This window comes from Diprion similis, chromosome 5 (assembly GCF_021155765.1).
Source record: "Diprion similis isolate iyDipSimi1 chromosome 5, iyDipSimi1.1, whole genome shotgun sequence".
In the NCBI taxonomy this organism is placed as follows: Eukaryota; Metazoa; Arthropoda; class Insecta; order Hymenoptera; family Diprionidae; genus Diprion; species Diprion similis.
The window spans coordinates 3359897-3373576 of record NC_060109.1 but is presented as its reverse complement, the minus strand read 5'-3'; the positions used below and the strand labels follow the sequence as shown (position 1 = coordinate 3373576).

Here is a 13680-nt window from a genome sequence, read left to right as displayed (position 1 = left end):
ATAGCATACGAAATCATTTCGTCGCGCTCCCAGGCATTAGGCAATCCTGAATTAAGATGCAGTCACTTCTCCAGCAGCACTCGACATTCATACTCTGAATAAAAATGCCTGATGATCCTAAGCCGGTGGAACGGTGCTTTTGTTATCGTTTGTAGTGTAATTTGCCCGCGACGCAATCGTGTATGAGGTATTGGTAACGAAATGCCTCAGGGGTCTCACGCCGTCTTACTTTATGTTCCTTTTTACGGCATGGCCATTGAAAAGTCCACTTTTTGTGGCAGTTTTCGTTCCGTAAAGTGACGCTTTATACGGCAGCGAACGAAGTTGCGGAATAAAGTCTTTATTCCGCAGTTTTGATGCGCAGTTCGAAGTGCGCGTTCCAAACTGCCGAATAAAGTAGCTTCGTCGAACAGATCGCGATATAACCTCGCTCTTCGTTTTGCTTTTCAATACCCATACCGTAAAAAATATTGTATGTGGCATACCCGTAAACCGTTTTTTGGCTCGGATAATTTCAGTACTCGCTTCCGGCTCGCTTCCGGTTCGCCTTCAGCTCGTTCTGAAATCTTTATCCTTGCCAAAAAAAAAAAAAAACAGGCGGTTTACGGGCATGCCACATAAATAGCTATTTTTTGCTGCCTTTGTTTCTGGTATCGTTACAACGCGTGCATATTTTCACTCTAGTTATTGACTAACAATCAGCGGCTACAAATCGTAGTGAGAGCCATCATTGTGTTCGCTTTTGGAATTCTTGGCTCTTAGTATTCACCGAAGAATCCAGCCATTCAAGAATGTTTCGATTCGTTCAGTAAGCACCGTCGAGTTGAAATTCGAAATGATACTAATGATTAATGAAAAACTTATAAATGGCATTAACACGATTCACCTCGCAAACTGTGAAAAAATAGAAGTACTATTTAGTATTTTGACCATTTGGAGCTTGGATCCTTAACACGAATGAGATTCGACATAATATTTTTTGGACCAATACTATTTTGCTGTCCGGAAAAACGGCTGAGAGAGCTCATCAACGTTTCAATTGAATCTAATTCTTGCATCCTGAAGGTTGTTGGACTGCACAAATTTTCGTCATAAGTAACCACTGCGATAGAGAATTTCTTTATCAACGTTTCGGAGTATCTGTATCCATGCAGATGATATTAAAAGTATAACCTTTCACAGCCTCGAAAAGAACAATCACTGTGTGTGCTAGTTATGACAGGACGTTACAATTCTGTAGTCAATGAATATAAAGGTCTGCACCCCTTATTTTTATACGTTTTCATCCCTTTTCATCCCGAGGCGACCGAAGGGCGACTGAAACGAGCTCCCAGTGCCGATGGCGACGGAACGTCGCGTCACTGGCGTCAGTCGTTCGAGGATGAAAGTTACTTTTTTTGCAGTTTGTTTATGATCATGTGAAGTGGCGTACACATAGAGACAGTAACGTTGGGTACCCGTGACTGAGAGAGCACCTCTGCATGCACTGCAGCTTTGGCTAAAGCCCTAGTCCTCGCCTTTATGTTAGACGTGGGGCTTGTGGTGAACGCCACGCTGCCTTTGTACCGATATTTGCATAATTCGGAACAGCTTATTAGCCGCGGGGAGGAAGGGGAGGCAAGAGAAGGGACCGGATGTCGTGAAACGAAACTAACCCGCCCGGCTCGTCCCAACGATCCACACATCCCCGTCCCGCAGAGAGCTTAAAATTTACATCTACCCGGATTTCGTCTGCTACGGGAGGGTAGGTGGTGGGTGCTGGATAGGTATTCTTAGTCCTCACGACATACGCATGCGTTCCACACTACATATATTGCGTTAATGCGTCTGAAAAGTCAGAGCAAAAGCCGACATTCTCGGTATCCGTTTTCTCCCCTCTCGTTTTCACCTCTACCCCAAATCCTGTTGCTATAACGAACTAAGAGGTTAAGTCGCCATTTTTTGTACAGTAAATTCTCTCTGAACCTTTCTCTGTTGTCAACCGGGTAAATTATTATTTGTTGACTTCTTGGACGTTTTTTTTACAATTTCGAGAAGGAAAGCTGGAGGCGGGGGGGAGGGGGAGGGGGCAGCGGTTTCTTAGGCAGTCTGGCAGACGATGAAAGTGGTACGGTTGACAAAGAGAGCCCCACATAAGCCACGTTGGAACTTGTAGCCTCTTGTCGATGGGGTTAGTTAAGGATTCATCAGGCGTACAGTCAAGTGAAAAAATGAGTGGAACAAAAAATGATGATAATATCCCAGTTTAAAAAGTATAGATTACATGATCGAAGATTGGTTGATCGGCCAAAAGAAATAGTTCGGTTGTGTTTATTATTCAGTCAATTGCAATGGTAATCGGGATTTATTTCCGTTTTAAATGGTAATTGAATGGATTCTCAGAAAACTTTCTTAAAGGAATCTTCAAAGTTATCATCATGTTCTTTTACGAAAATTATGTTGATCAATTATAACTAAATCGCTATTTTGCATAATACGACGTTTCTGTAATTTACCAAGGAGTTATAAACCAACTATCTGCAACAAAATAAATTAGTTTCGATTTTTTTTTCATGCAGAGGCGATATTGTGTGGATTAAATTCAGTCCGAATCATTTTACTCATCATTTGCTGTATTTGTGTTGCAAAAATTTCCATTCGGACTGTAATCCCGATAAATCTTTAATCTTCAATAAGTTTCACTGTAATCCATCCATTTACCTTACTAACTTTCTTCAATTGGGTACATCTATACGTATACATGCCTACTTAAATCGTTGGCAAAGAAATTAGCGCGAAGAAAGTGTGCCTATTATACCAACGTGTGACACATATCGTGAGGAATGGATCTAATAATAGATATCAACAGAGCAATGACTGCAGGCAGCGAATAACCCGGCGTCGACGACGACGAAATGGGCAACGCAGGGAACACGAACGTCTAAAGCATGCTGTAGTGATAATTAGAAGAGGGGGGAAAGGGAGGAAAAAAACCGGATACATCTCGCTGTACTCCCATGAGTCACATGAGTTTTAGAGGGGAAACCGCATTTCCAAGAATAAGTTCACGGATGAAACTTTCGCATGATGCATAATATCATTTCGGACTTATGCTTGTGTGTTACACGTTACAATATACGGCTCACTCACCTCTGTGGATTCTGATTGGAAAATGCAACCCATCTTTTTTTTTTTGTTAACCGGATCTGATTACTATAAGACTGGACTGCAACGAAGTTTTAAGAGATTTTGTGGAATACAAAGAAAAACAGACTTCTTCATTCATCTGAATCTAGATTGATGATGAGACATTTCACGTCTCACAAGGACTAATCATCAGCTAACTATCTCAGATATTTATGGAAACTTTCATACACTGATTGTAATTCTCAGTCGTCAAGGAGTTGGCATTCACCTCGCGTAAAATTTTACAAATTGTTCACATTCTTCCGCATAATTTGCCATGGAAATTGTGGGTCGTCTCTTGTTCAGTTTAAGCCGAAGAATGTAATGATGTCAGCATCTAAAGAAAAAGAAAGAAGTACTGAAACGTACTATTACATAACATCAACGTTTCAATTACGTTTGTGAAAGAAAAATTGTCTCATGAAAGGACTTTGCAAATAACATTTCAGAAGGAAACGAGCTGCTGTTCAAATATCGGAAAGACCAATTCTTTTCATGGACCACCCTTCAATACATGTCTATGAGTAACTCTTTTACCTAGGCAAGTACGTGTATGTATACAGTTAGCTATAATTAGCTTCTAAACTGCACGCAATTATCATTCGATGTATAGAAAGTAGAAATCGGATACAACGTAACCAGGAAAATTTAGAGTAAGCCATAACCCAGGAAACGCAATTATGCCTATGCCAGACAGACGTTTTACTGCTTCCGAAACTCATGTACCAATTAAACGTACCTATAGTTACGAGAGTAACAATATGCAGCGGTACTATCCATGGAGATTTCATAACAATATTAATAATAAAGAGGAACGAGCGCTGTAGTGGTGTTCTCGTGATCATGCGAGTAGGAATTCAGTAGGAACAAAGCTGCGTTACAGCCTTAATTAATCCCGGGTATAATACGTGTTTTCATCATGTGGGATTCCGGGGTCGGTTCAAAGAGATAGTCAGCCATTCGACGTAGGGTAGAAAAGATACATTTCGTATGTAAGCCTGTGGGAAGAGCAAAGCAACGATGAGGAAGGATCTAAAAATACACGTAAATCATCATCATCATCATCGCCATAAGGATGGTGCGGTTTGAGGCGTTGAAACTTTGCGGAAACAGATCGGAAAACTCATTGGATTCGTGTTACGTAGCGTTACACATATGCACGTTGTGCAGTATAATGCGAAAGCGAAATTAGAGTTAACTCCAATTTCCAGCAATTTAGCAATGAAGTAATTTCTGCGGCAAGTTGCTCGGTGGAAATGAATGTTAGCTCTCTATCTACACCAAGCGATGTATGGTCACGTAATTCAATATCGCGCAAAGTTTGATATTATTCAACAACAAGTGACCGCGATAAAGAAGGACAGACGTTATCTACATCCTGCGCTGAATTAGTGCTGTTAGTCTTTTTTTCCTTCGACTTGTGTATTTCTTTGTATCTGTTCATCCAGGTGTTTGTATCGTTGCACGCACTCGCCGACATTTTGCTCAAAGTCATCAACGCCCATTTTTGCGAACCCTGCCTACACAATCATGGTGTGAGACTAGATAATAATACGCATGACAAATTGAGTGGGATGCACCGACAAAGGTCATTTCGCGATGCTATGATGACCAGCTAATATTACGTTTTGTTATTCTGATGCAGAGGAGAAAAAACACGAAACCTCAAACAAAAGAACGAAATGTCAAACTATATAAGTTTTCTAAAGTGACTATAGTCATTTGTTTTAGCAAATCCGAGGCATGAACACTTGGTTACATTGATCAAATGTTCAGCAAATTACTTTTATTTATGATTTATGCAATGGATATGAGTATCAAGGTCTTCTTGATCATTTTAACCATTAGTTCAATTCACGAGTTACATTAACTTCGCGACGAGTAATGGTTAAATCAACTAGTTCACAAAATTGTTGGTTAGCTATGTGCATACTTGGTAAAACGAATCTTCACAGTTAGTACCAGTATCAAAATGCGTCATGATCAACGCGTCATGATCTTTGGATGTCATGCAAAATCATTATACGAGCCCTCAATCCCCATCGTGAGAAGAATAGAAAAAAACAGGTTTTGTTAATAATAATCGTATGGTGGGACAGAGTAACCTGAAACTCCTGGCTACGCCACCCCGTGGGCTTTGATCAATTACAATACCCGAGTAAATACACCATGTATAAACCTGCATATAATAACGAGTATTCGGCAAACTGGCTGCATTCAAGGGTCCATTGTGCACTGGGCGTAGAGATCGGCATGATGCCCCCGCGATTATACTAATAGGCAATAGATCGCTGAACGAGCAGTCACAGCTGACGTGTTTTTCTTTTTTGGATCCTCTCCCTTCGCTCAATCTCGGTCCCTCTACTCACGTTTTTTTAACCTCTTTCGTAGGGCACAAAAAAGGGGTCAGAGGTCAGTGGGACGGCGCCGGGCACCAAGCAAATATGAAATCAGACTCGCGGCGTAGCGTTCGCTGCAATGCTACGCAATACGCACACGCACTTTACCATGGTGTGAAGAGACCAGAAAATTCAAGGATCGTTCGAGACCATGGCTTTGAGTCTGGTCTCGAAAAGTCTCAACGCTTTATCTATGAAACAAAGCAAGCACAGAAGACGAGCTTCAAAGATGACACTGTATTATACATACCTATAGTAATCGAGTTGAACTTCATGAATTTGGTTTAACCCTGCATATGAGAAGTAAATCGACGCTTTAAACTGTAAGCAGGTCCATAGAATAAACGAAGATATTCATGGCAATTATTTGTACTGATGAGAAGATTCGACCTGTCGAATGTTCGAATGTCGAAACCTTACGTGCTTCAGAGTGTCTATCAGAAACACAAAGACCCTAACAACTACAATCGAACCATTGTTTAAGTACTTGGAATAATTACGAAAACCGAGTTATGTTTGTGGAAAAAAAAATGACAATCAGTTCACTGTAAGTGTAACGGATTATTGCTGATTGCTAAGTCAGAGGTGTTTAGTTCAAGAAACCCTGATCCTTCTATTCAACTAACTATTTTCTGAATCCGTACTCTTCTCGTCGTTTGTCAAAGACAGCTGACACTAAGTGCACCTAAATAGGTTACGGTGAACCGTAGTGAAGTTGGGTGCATAGATTGTGGGTAAAAGTAATGCGTGTACGTATGCATTGGGCTTATCATAAACTACGAATAGGCATTTGGTTCTACATAGGTGGTGTTGGTAATGGGGAAAAACGTACAACTTACGACGAGAGAGCAAGCACCACCACAATTACGATGCCTGGGTATCGGTGACTCCATCGTCAGCGAGAGGCACAGAGTGCCGTAGGCAAAAAATGCCGTTCACTTCAGGCCAAGATGTCGGCTGATTCAGAACCCGTTGAGTCAGCTTCCTAGCCAGCCACTATCACTGGCACCAGCAACTCTTTTATACACACTCACGTGTTCGAGACGGAGTTAAGTTGCTTGTTTCACCTATGTTTCCTACTGTGCATTTATGATCCTTTTGCATTGCTTTGAGTATAACGTAATTGTCGATCACACTCTCTTGAAATTCTATACGTATTACCCGTATATAGTTAAGTGGCTATTAGGGAAACCGTTATTATTCCGAAATTGGAGATCCTTTTTTGCTACCCCAGACTATGTTAACCAACAAAGAAGACGTTGTGCTTGTGCTGGGCATATTGAAAGTGAAACCAAACATTTTCCATAATTCAGCTCTCGTTGTGAGTACGGTTATCTTTTGTCTAGCGAGAAAGTTGACTGTTTGTCGTCACTTGAGGTTACGATTTAGCCGCGGGCCGGACGTTCTTTTTTCAAATTGAATTTTTCATACTTCGAAGCATATTACGAAAACTATTCAGTGGCGGTGAATGAATGAATTTACATCGCGCACGAACGGGTGACTGTCAAAGCACTGTAATCGGTGGACAGAACTTAAAAAAATATTAAATGACGACTTTTGTCCTACGTTCGCGATCAGTTTCTAAATTGAAACAATAGTTTCCCAGCTGAATTTCAAAAACTCCGTGAGGATCATGAGCATTTAGACGAGGGAGGTCTACTCCCACTATCTGTCCACTGAATCCGGATAAATTACCATGAAATTGGCCCTGATTGAACGTATAATAGCGATGTGAGATATTCATTGATTCAAGGTTGAACGTTCTTGATTGTTCACAAGGCCTGAGAGTCTAGAATCGCTTAGACTGACATTGTGTTAATAGCGTAATTTTTTTTCCCTTCATTTTTCAATTAATCTACAGTAAAAATGATCAAATATTTCGGCAGTCAAATCATGCTTATAAATTGTAGGACCGTATTGTACGACGATTTAGCTAGCGCATCATAAAATAAAAACACAAACGCCGTTCGTCATATAAATTGCTGTGACACGATTTAGCAACAAATTAAATTTCCGATGCATTTGCTTGCCTCAAATAAATTTATTGCATAACAATACAAGCACGCGTGCTCGTATGCATAAGTCCACATTATTCAAGCATCGCAAGGTATAGTGTGTTATTTAATTCTCTTGTTTTGCCGAGCAATTAAAAACAGTGAGCTCGCTATTGCAAATTCTTCATTCCTGTATGAATCTACAAGAAATTTGCTTGTCAGGCTGTAAAAAACAATGTGAAATTCTTTTATTTCTTTACGAATTATAAACGCTTATGCAGAAAATCACAAAATTTACACCGTCACGTGGGCAGATTGCTGTATTTTTAAGGGGTCACATCTATTTAAAGGGGTTCAAAACATCAATTTTTATGCACTTACTAAAAGTTTTATGTCTTATAAATGTACCCCGTAAATTTCACATGATATCTACAAAATTGACATGGGCTTAATTTTCAAAAAAACAAACGTAATTCCGTCAAAATTTAATTAAAACGAAGAAATATTTAACAAATTTTTCTTACTTGAATTTCAGTTGGTCATCAATTAGTGAAAAAAAAAATTACAAAACTATCGTCTATCATTAACGGCTCGAAACGCAGCAAAAAAACATTTTTTCAGCTCCCGGTTTTTTTTTAACACGCTCGAAATATATGTGCACGTGAGCAAAAAAAAAAAAAAAATCAGTTCACTCCCTCCCATACGTTGTAAAAGCAAATCCAAAGTTCAACTCTATTTTCGAGCGGCCAGGTAGATGTGCCCCCGTAATTCGGTGAAGTAGAATAAAGGTTGAACAGAGGTATCAGGTAGGTAGCTATAGACTACTAAATGAAGAATAAGAATTTTCGGTGTACCGTAGGCAGGAATTGACAGCTGCAGCAATGCTTGCACCAAAATGCGAAATAAAGCGAACAGGGTATTCAATGTTAAGTGAACGAGTCCATTTCGCCATGTGTATTTAGTAGGAATGGTTAGGCAGTGAATATGTTTTGAAAAGGGCGTTATTCTAAACTCGCGATATAGTTAGAAAAAAAAAAAAAAAAACAAAAAAAAACACAGGAAGTATGTTTTCTGCTTGCAGCAGTTTTGAAAAGTCGAGTAAAACAGCTTTTCTATCACACGTCAATAAGAGAGAGGCAATGAAGAATCAGTTTTCTCCTCTTTGTTCTCATTTTCAATTTTTACGGTCCATTGTTCTCGCGCAAAATGAACCCACAGCTCATCTTTGTTCCACCTAAGGGTAGGTACGTTCAAGAGGTCAAATCAAATCGACTCTACTGTTTTGATCAATGCTATGACTTAAACGGTTCAATGATATTGGGAGTCAAAAGAACAAAAAAAAACAAACAAAAAGAAACAAAGGATGCACGGTTGACTTCGCATTTGGCAGGCTCATATACATTTTTTTCATTGTGTTCAAAAGATTCCTTGGTTCGTTTCAAGTGTGACTTTAACCCTTCTTGAAAATGGTTGTGATTTCCAAGTATACAGAGTTCGCAGAAAATGATCAATATCACGAAACTGACTCGTCAACTTAAATTGAATTTAGTTTCAGGTTTATTCTTGCATGTGAAAATCAAATATTCATCCATACCGAATACGATAAATACGCTGAAAACTGTTCTCAATCTACCCCTGAGGTCAGATAAACTGCTTAGAATAATATGGTTTCAATTATAACTGCGTATTGGGTAAGCCGGTAGCCATAAATCAAGGTTTGCGGGCTTTACGAGCACCCAGTACATCGGTTACCGAGAGATAAAGAGAGGAAGAGAAAGAGAAAGAGAAGCTTAGCACGTATACCAGATATCTGACGAGATTTTTCCACGCCCAGTCTGCACCACCACAAACATGTGTTCGTGCATTTTAATCAGCAAAAGAATCTTCGCTGCGTTTGCAGCTACCAAGGTACATACATGCATCGCAGATAAATGCGACCGTGCGTTGTACCCACAGGCAATCCAATCAGGAGGAACAAGGCGCACCATAAGTTTCGAGGAAGGTCGGAGGAGCAGAGCGTATTTAACCTGTACCTTTACCTAGCCCTGCACCTATAGCCACGACACCAACACCTGGAAGCGGGGGCAGGTGAACGCTGTCGCAAGTAGGTCCCTAAAATCTTCAATTAAGTACTACCTACTACCTACTACTACCTCGAATACCACGACCGCAACAACTCAGCAGCGACTCAAGCAACTACAACTCGAGTTACAAGATGCTTGGTCAATGCTTTTGTACCTTGTAATGTCAATGGTAATGAATAAACAAGGAATATCCAGATACCTAATAATTGCAACACTTTCTTCAGGATGATCATCATCAAGAATCAGGTCTTGGATTCTTTTTTTATAATTTGACAAACAATAAAATACTTCAGAGAGAATGGTCACACGATACTTGCACACCTTGTATAATGCCCCGGAATACATTCTATAAACCAACTTAATCTGTTCATAGAATTATGGAATTCTATATTTAAGAAACGATTTGTGAATGAGGCTCCAAGAGATTAAGATACGGGTCATTTGAGTTAACGGAGGGCTGCATTGAGAGAAATTGAGTAATAATTCGTTGAAATTGGGTCTAACGATATTTATCGCTTTCAGAGAACCTGACTCTTTTTTTTTTTTTTTTTTTCTTGAAACGGACAAGTTGTTCAACGCCTGTAATAAAAAAAAAGAACAGTTTTGTTCAGAATTAGTTAACAGCTGCGACGCATGGCATCGAATGCAACGGGTGTATGCAAAACATCCTGCAGCATTGTTCTCAGCTGTTCGTATGACCCGCTTATTACTCATTCCCTAACCAGTCGAGCGGCACGAGAAGCGAGAAGAGTATTCGATCACCGTTATTGATTGCGTAAACGAGCTGATGACGATTAATTGCCTCGGCGTCTTTATTCAGAGTAGAGATGAAGGGAAAGAAATGAAGGAAATACTTGAAACGTAATACTCTGGTGCATTACTAGATCAAATTAACTGTTATCAGGTTTAGGTTTTTGGTGGTAAATTGAAATATATATATATATATATATATATATATGCAAGGGTTCTAAAAAATAGTTTCCAGGGTGTGATGACGACGTTGAAAATTTTCTTGGATTAAAAATTTAACCGAAAAGTGTGAGAAATAAAAAATTTATCCCTAGGGCTTCCGCAAAAATAGTCAAGGACAAAAAAAAAACGTTAATCAAAGCTTCATAGTACTTATAATACTCTTTGAATTTCTTACATGTGCAGGTGAGACTTTGATTAATTGGAAAATTGAAAATGTATTCCAAGTACTTAAATGACTATTTCGGTGAATTTTACGGGGATGAAAGATTCTTCAAACCAGTTTGAAATTCCAGATTATAAATTAGTGAACAAAACGAAGTTTCATAAAAGAAAATCGTGCAGGTATTTTCATAACTCCAAATTCATTTGTAAGAGATGAATATGATTAATAGTAAGCGAGAATAGCGTTCGCATAGTCTCAAGTACACATCACTCGATTTATATCGTATCAGAAATAATACGTATGAAATGATTCATGCTTAGGTACCACGAATCTCTTGAATGATCAGGAGAGATTCTATAGATTCCTAATCATGTGTCGAGACATTCATTCGCTACTCAAAGATTGAGCTCGCAGCCGACTCTTTGTACGTTATACATCCTTCTACAATCCCAAGACGAAGTATAAAAATCTCTATTCCATCTGCGTGTTATACCTGAATGCACGCCATCCTCACGTTCTTCAGTATCATCGGCGCGTTCCTCATCGTCAAAAACCACGTTGACGTTGAGCCGATCGATGCACTCCAAGTGATTCCTGTGCCCGTTCATCTTCCGTTCGAATCTGTGATCCTGCGGGTGTTCCTCGGTCGAAGGATACTTCCCGGCAGCCGTGATTAAGGCACTCGAACTCCGGATGAGTTTGGTGCTGTGAGTCCTTCGAATCAGATTTGTAAAAGCGCCTCCATTGCTTTGCTTGGCGTTTTTAGCCGGCTCCAGTTGCTTGGTCCTTCCGGTTTTTCCATGTGGTGTGGATCCTTCGCTCTCCTTAAGAGATTCCGAGGCTACCGAGCGGTCCAACGGCCCTCCGAGATTCCTGGGACTTGCCTCAAAAGCGGCGATGGCATCGCTAACCCTAAGCTTGTCCTCCTTGCTCTGAACCCCTGAGGTAACCGGCTGCTGTTCCTGTATAATCGGAGCCGCCTTCCGGCCTGTGAATCTACTCTGGAACTTCTCAATGGTCTTAAAGGACCTCGCGCGAACGACCTTTTTCGCCTTCTGCTCTTCCGGCTTGTTGCTGCTGCCGTTTTTCGCCGGTGCCTCGAAGAGCCGCGAAAGTGACTGCACTTTACCGACTTCCGGTTCGAACCCACTTCCGGCACTGGACGTCCGCGTCAGCACGAGACTCGGCGTCCCGGAGGCCGAACAGCCCTTCGAGGACGAGCCGCATATCGGAAAGGTGTTACAGGCGTGGTGGAAAGCCCCCGAATCTCCGGATTGTATCGTTTTCGCTATTTTGGCCAAATGCCGCGGCTCCCCATCCAGAGATACGTAGAAGGTTGATCGCCTCTTCGGTGAGTCTTCCAGCTGCGTTGGGTCCATCGCCTGCAGCATCCCGACTCACCAAATCCACACTAGCGATCTTTTTAATCGCTCTGAACGAACGGAAGAGACTAATCAACCAATTTCCAGCTGTCCCGGTACAAGAGAAAAGAAAATATGAAAAGAAAAACGCTTCTTATTTATTTACCCGTACCAGAGACCTACATGATAGTGTTTTATCGCTTCCGCAACATCTCGTTACACAGCCGCGATACGTAACTACACGTACAACATCCACTACTTAACCGGGTTTCGTGCAACACTGGGAATCATTTTTAACATCGTGACTAACTTTTATTTATATAAATATTTTTCTTCTCAAGGAACGTCAAACACTGTGCACGATTACTTGTGACGAATTACAGTTATAGACAGACACTCGCGGTTTTCGCTTTCGGGGAAAAAAAACTCGAAAGCTGCACGCTTTTGTACGCTTCTGAACCAGGAACACGCAGCGCTGCCTCGACGTCCGACCCGTTCCGTGGGCAGCACCGCTGATATCTGCCGGCTGCCGCTAGCCGCTGTTGAATTCCGAAGGCAGAACCGTCTGGCGGACCTTCTTCGAACTACGATTCGATATATACTCGGTTCGCTGCAGGTTCCGAAGCCACGTGAAATCAAAATTTTGATGAACATTTTCGATACTTGCATTGCGGTTGGCGTAATGGAGAAAAAAAGTCGATACTCATTGTCAGAAAAAAGAATTATGTTGGTAATTCATGTGTGCAATGTATGAATAATAGAAATACGAATTTTTGGCGGATGGTATTGATTAACGCCTTAAATAGTGAGTATCGGGGATTGCAGTGGCTTCAGAATGGAAATATTGTGACTCGAGTAAACACGCTACCTTGCGATTTCGTTATCTGTCGATTATTACGAAGTTTGCTGGAATTTCTGCAAATGTGTTCCGAAACCGCAAAGAAATTCCCGGACGGTTTTCCTGGCTTCTGAGAATTGTGAGAGTTCATTGTAAAGAACGAAATTTAATTAAATCGGTATTTTTTGCAATTCATTTAACTGATAGGCTCAATTCACATGAGCATAGAAACTCGATTTACATCGTCGTTTCCATTAGCTGGATGAGTTTTGGCTAACGATAATAAGCAGAGGCGACAGACTTTTTCCCGAATGTGTAACAAGGTCAGAAGCAGAGGGTGACTAAGCACTTGATAGTGTGCATGGGATTATGGCTCACTTGGATTCTTTAAATTATGAAAAAGTTTATCAGTTACAGACTTACAGTTATAGTCCAGGAATTTTGGCACCAAAAATGGGTTCGCTCCGCAAAAAATTATGAGAATTGATTTTTCGATTGGATTATGTCAGAGAGTGTCCCCTGAGTATAAAAGGAAGTTTGTGTCGTTCGAAACCGCGAGCGTTAGCCGCCATCTTGAAAAACGATTTTGTGCAAATATCTCGGAAATGGTGAGTTGTAAGTTAAAAATTCCAAGAGCTTTTTTTGTAGAGAATAAAATTTCCCATCTTTATTATCGAAAACTTTTTTTTCTATTGTTAATATTT

General features: G+C 40.5%; 1 protein-coding gene across 9 annotated transcripts in view; it reads right to left on the bottom strand.

Moving 5' to 3' along the window:
- Window positions 1-13680, bottom strand: part of LOC124406318 (ras GTPase-activating protein raskol) — a 202141-nt gene that overhangs the window by 30104 nt on the left and 158357 nt on the right. For 4 of the 9 annotated variants that reach the window (XM_046881697.1, XM_046881700.1, XM_046881698.1 and 1 more), the window contains exon 1: window positions 11271-12467. The exons of 4 other annotated variants lie outside the window; for them this stretch is intronic. In XM_046881697.1, the coding sequence (XP_046737653.1) occupies window positions 11271-12168 (898 nt within the window). In that variant the 5' untranslated portion in view covers window positions 12169-12467. Of the gene's footprint in view, window positions 1-11270; window positions 12468-13680 lie in introns of those variants that run through there. One more of the 9 variants, XM_046881695.1, reaches the window with a different exon arrangement.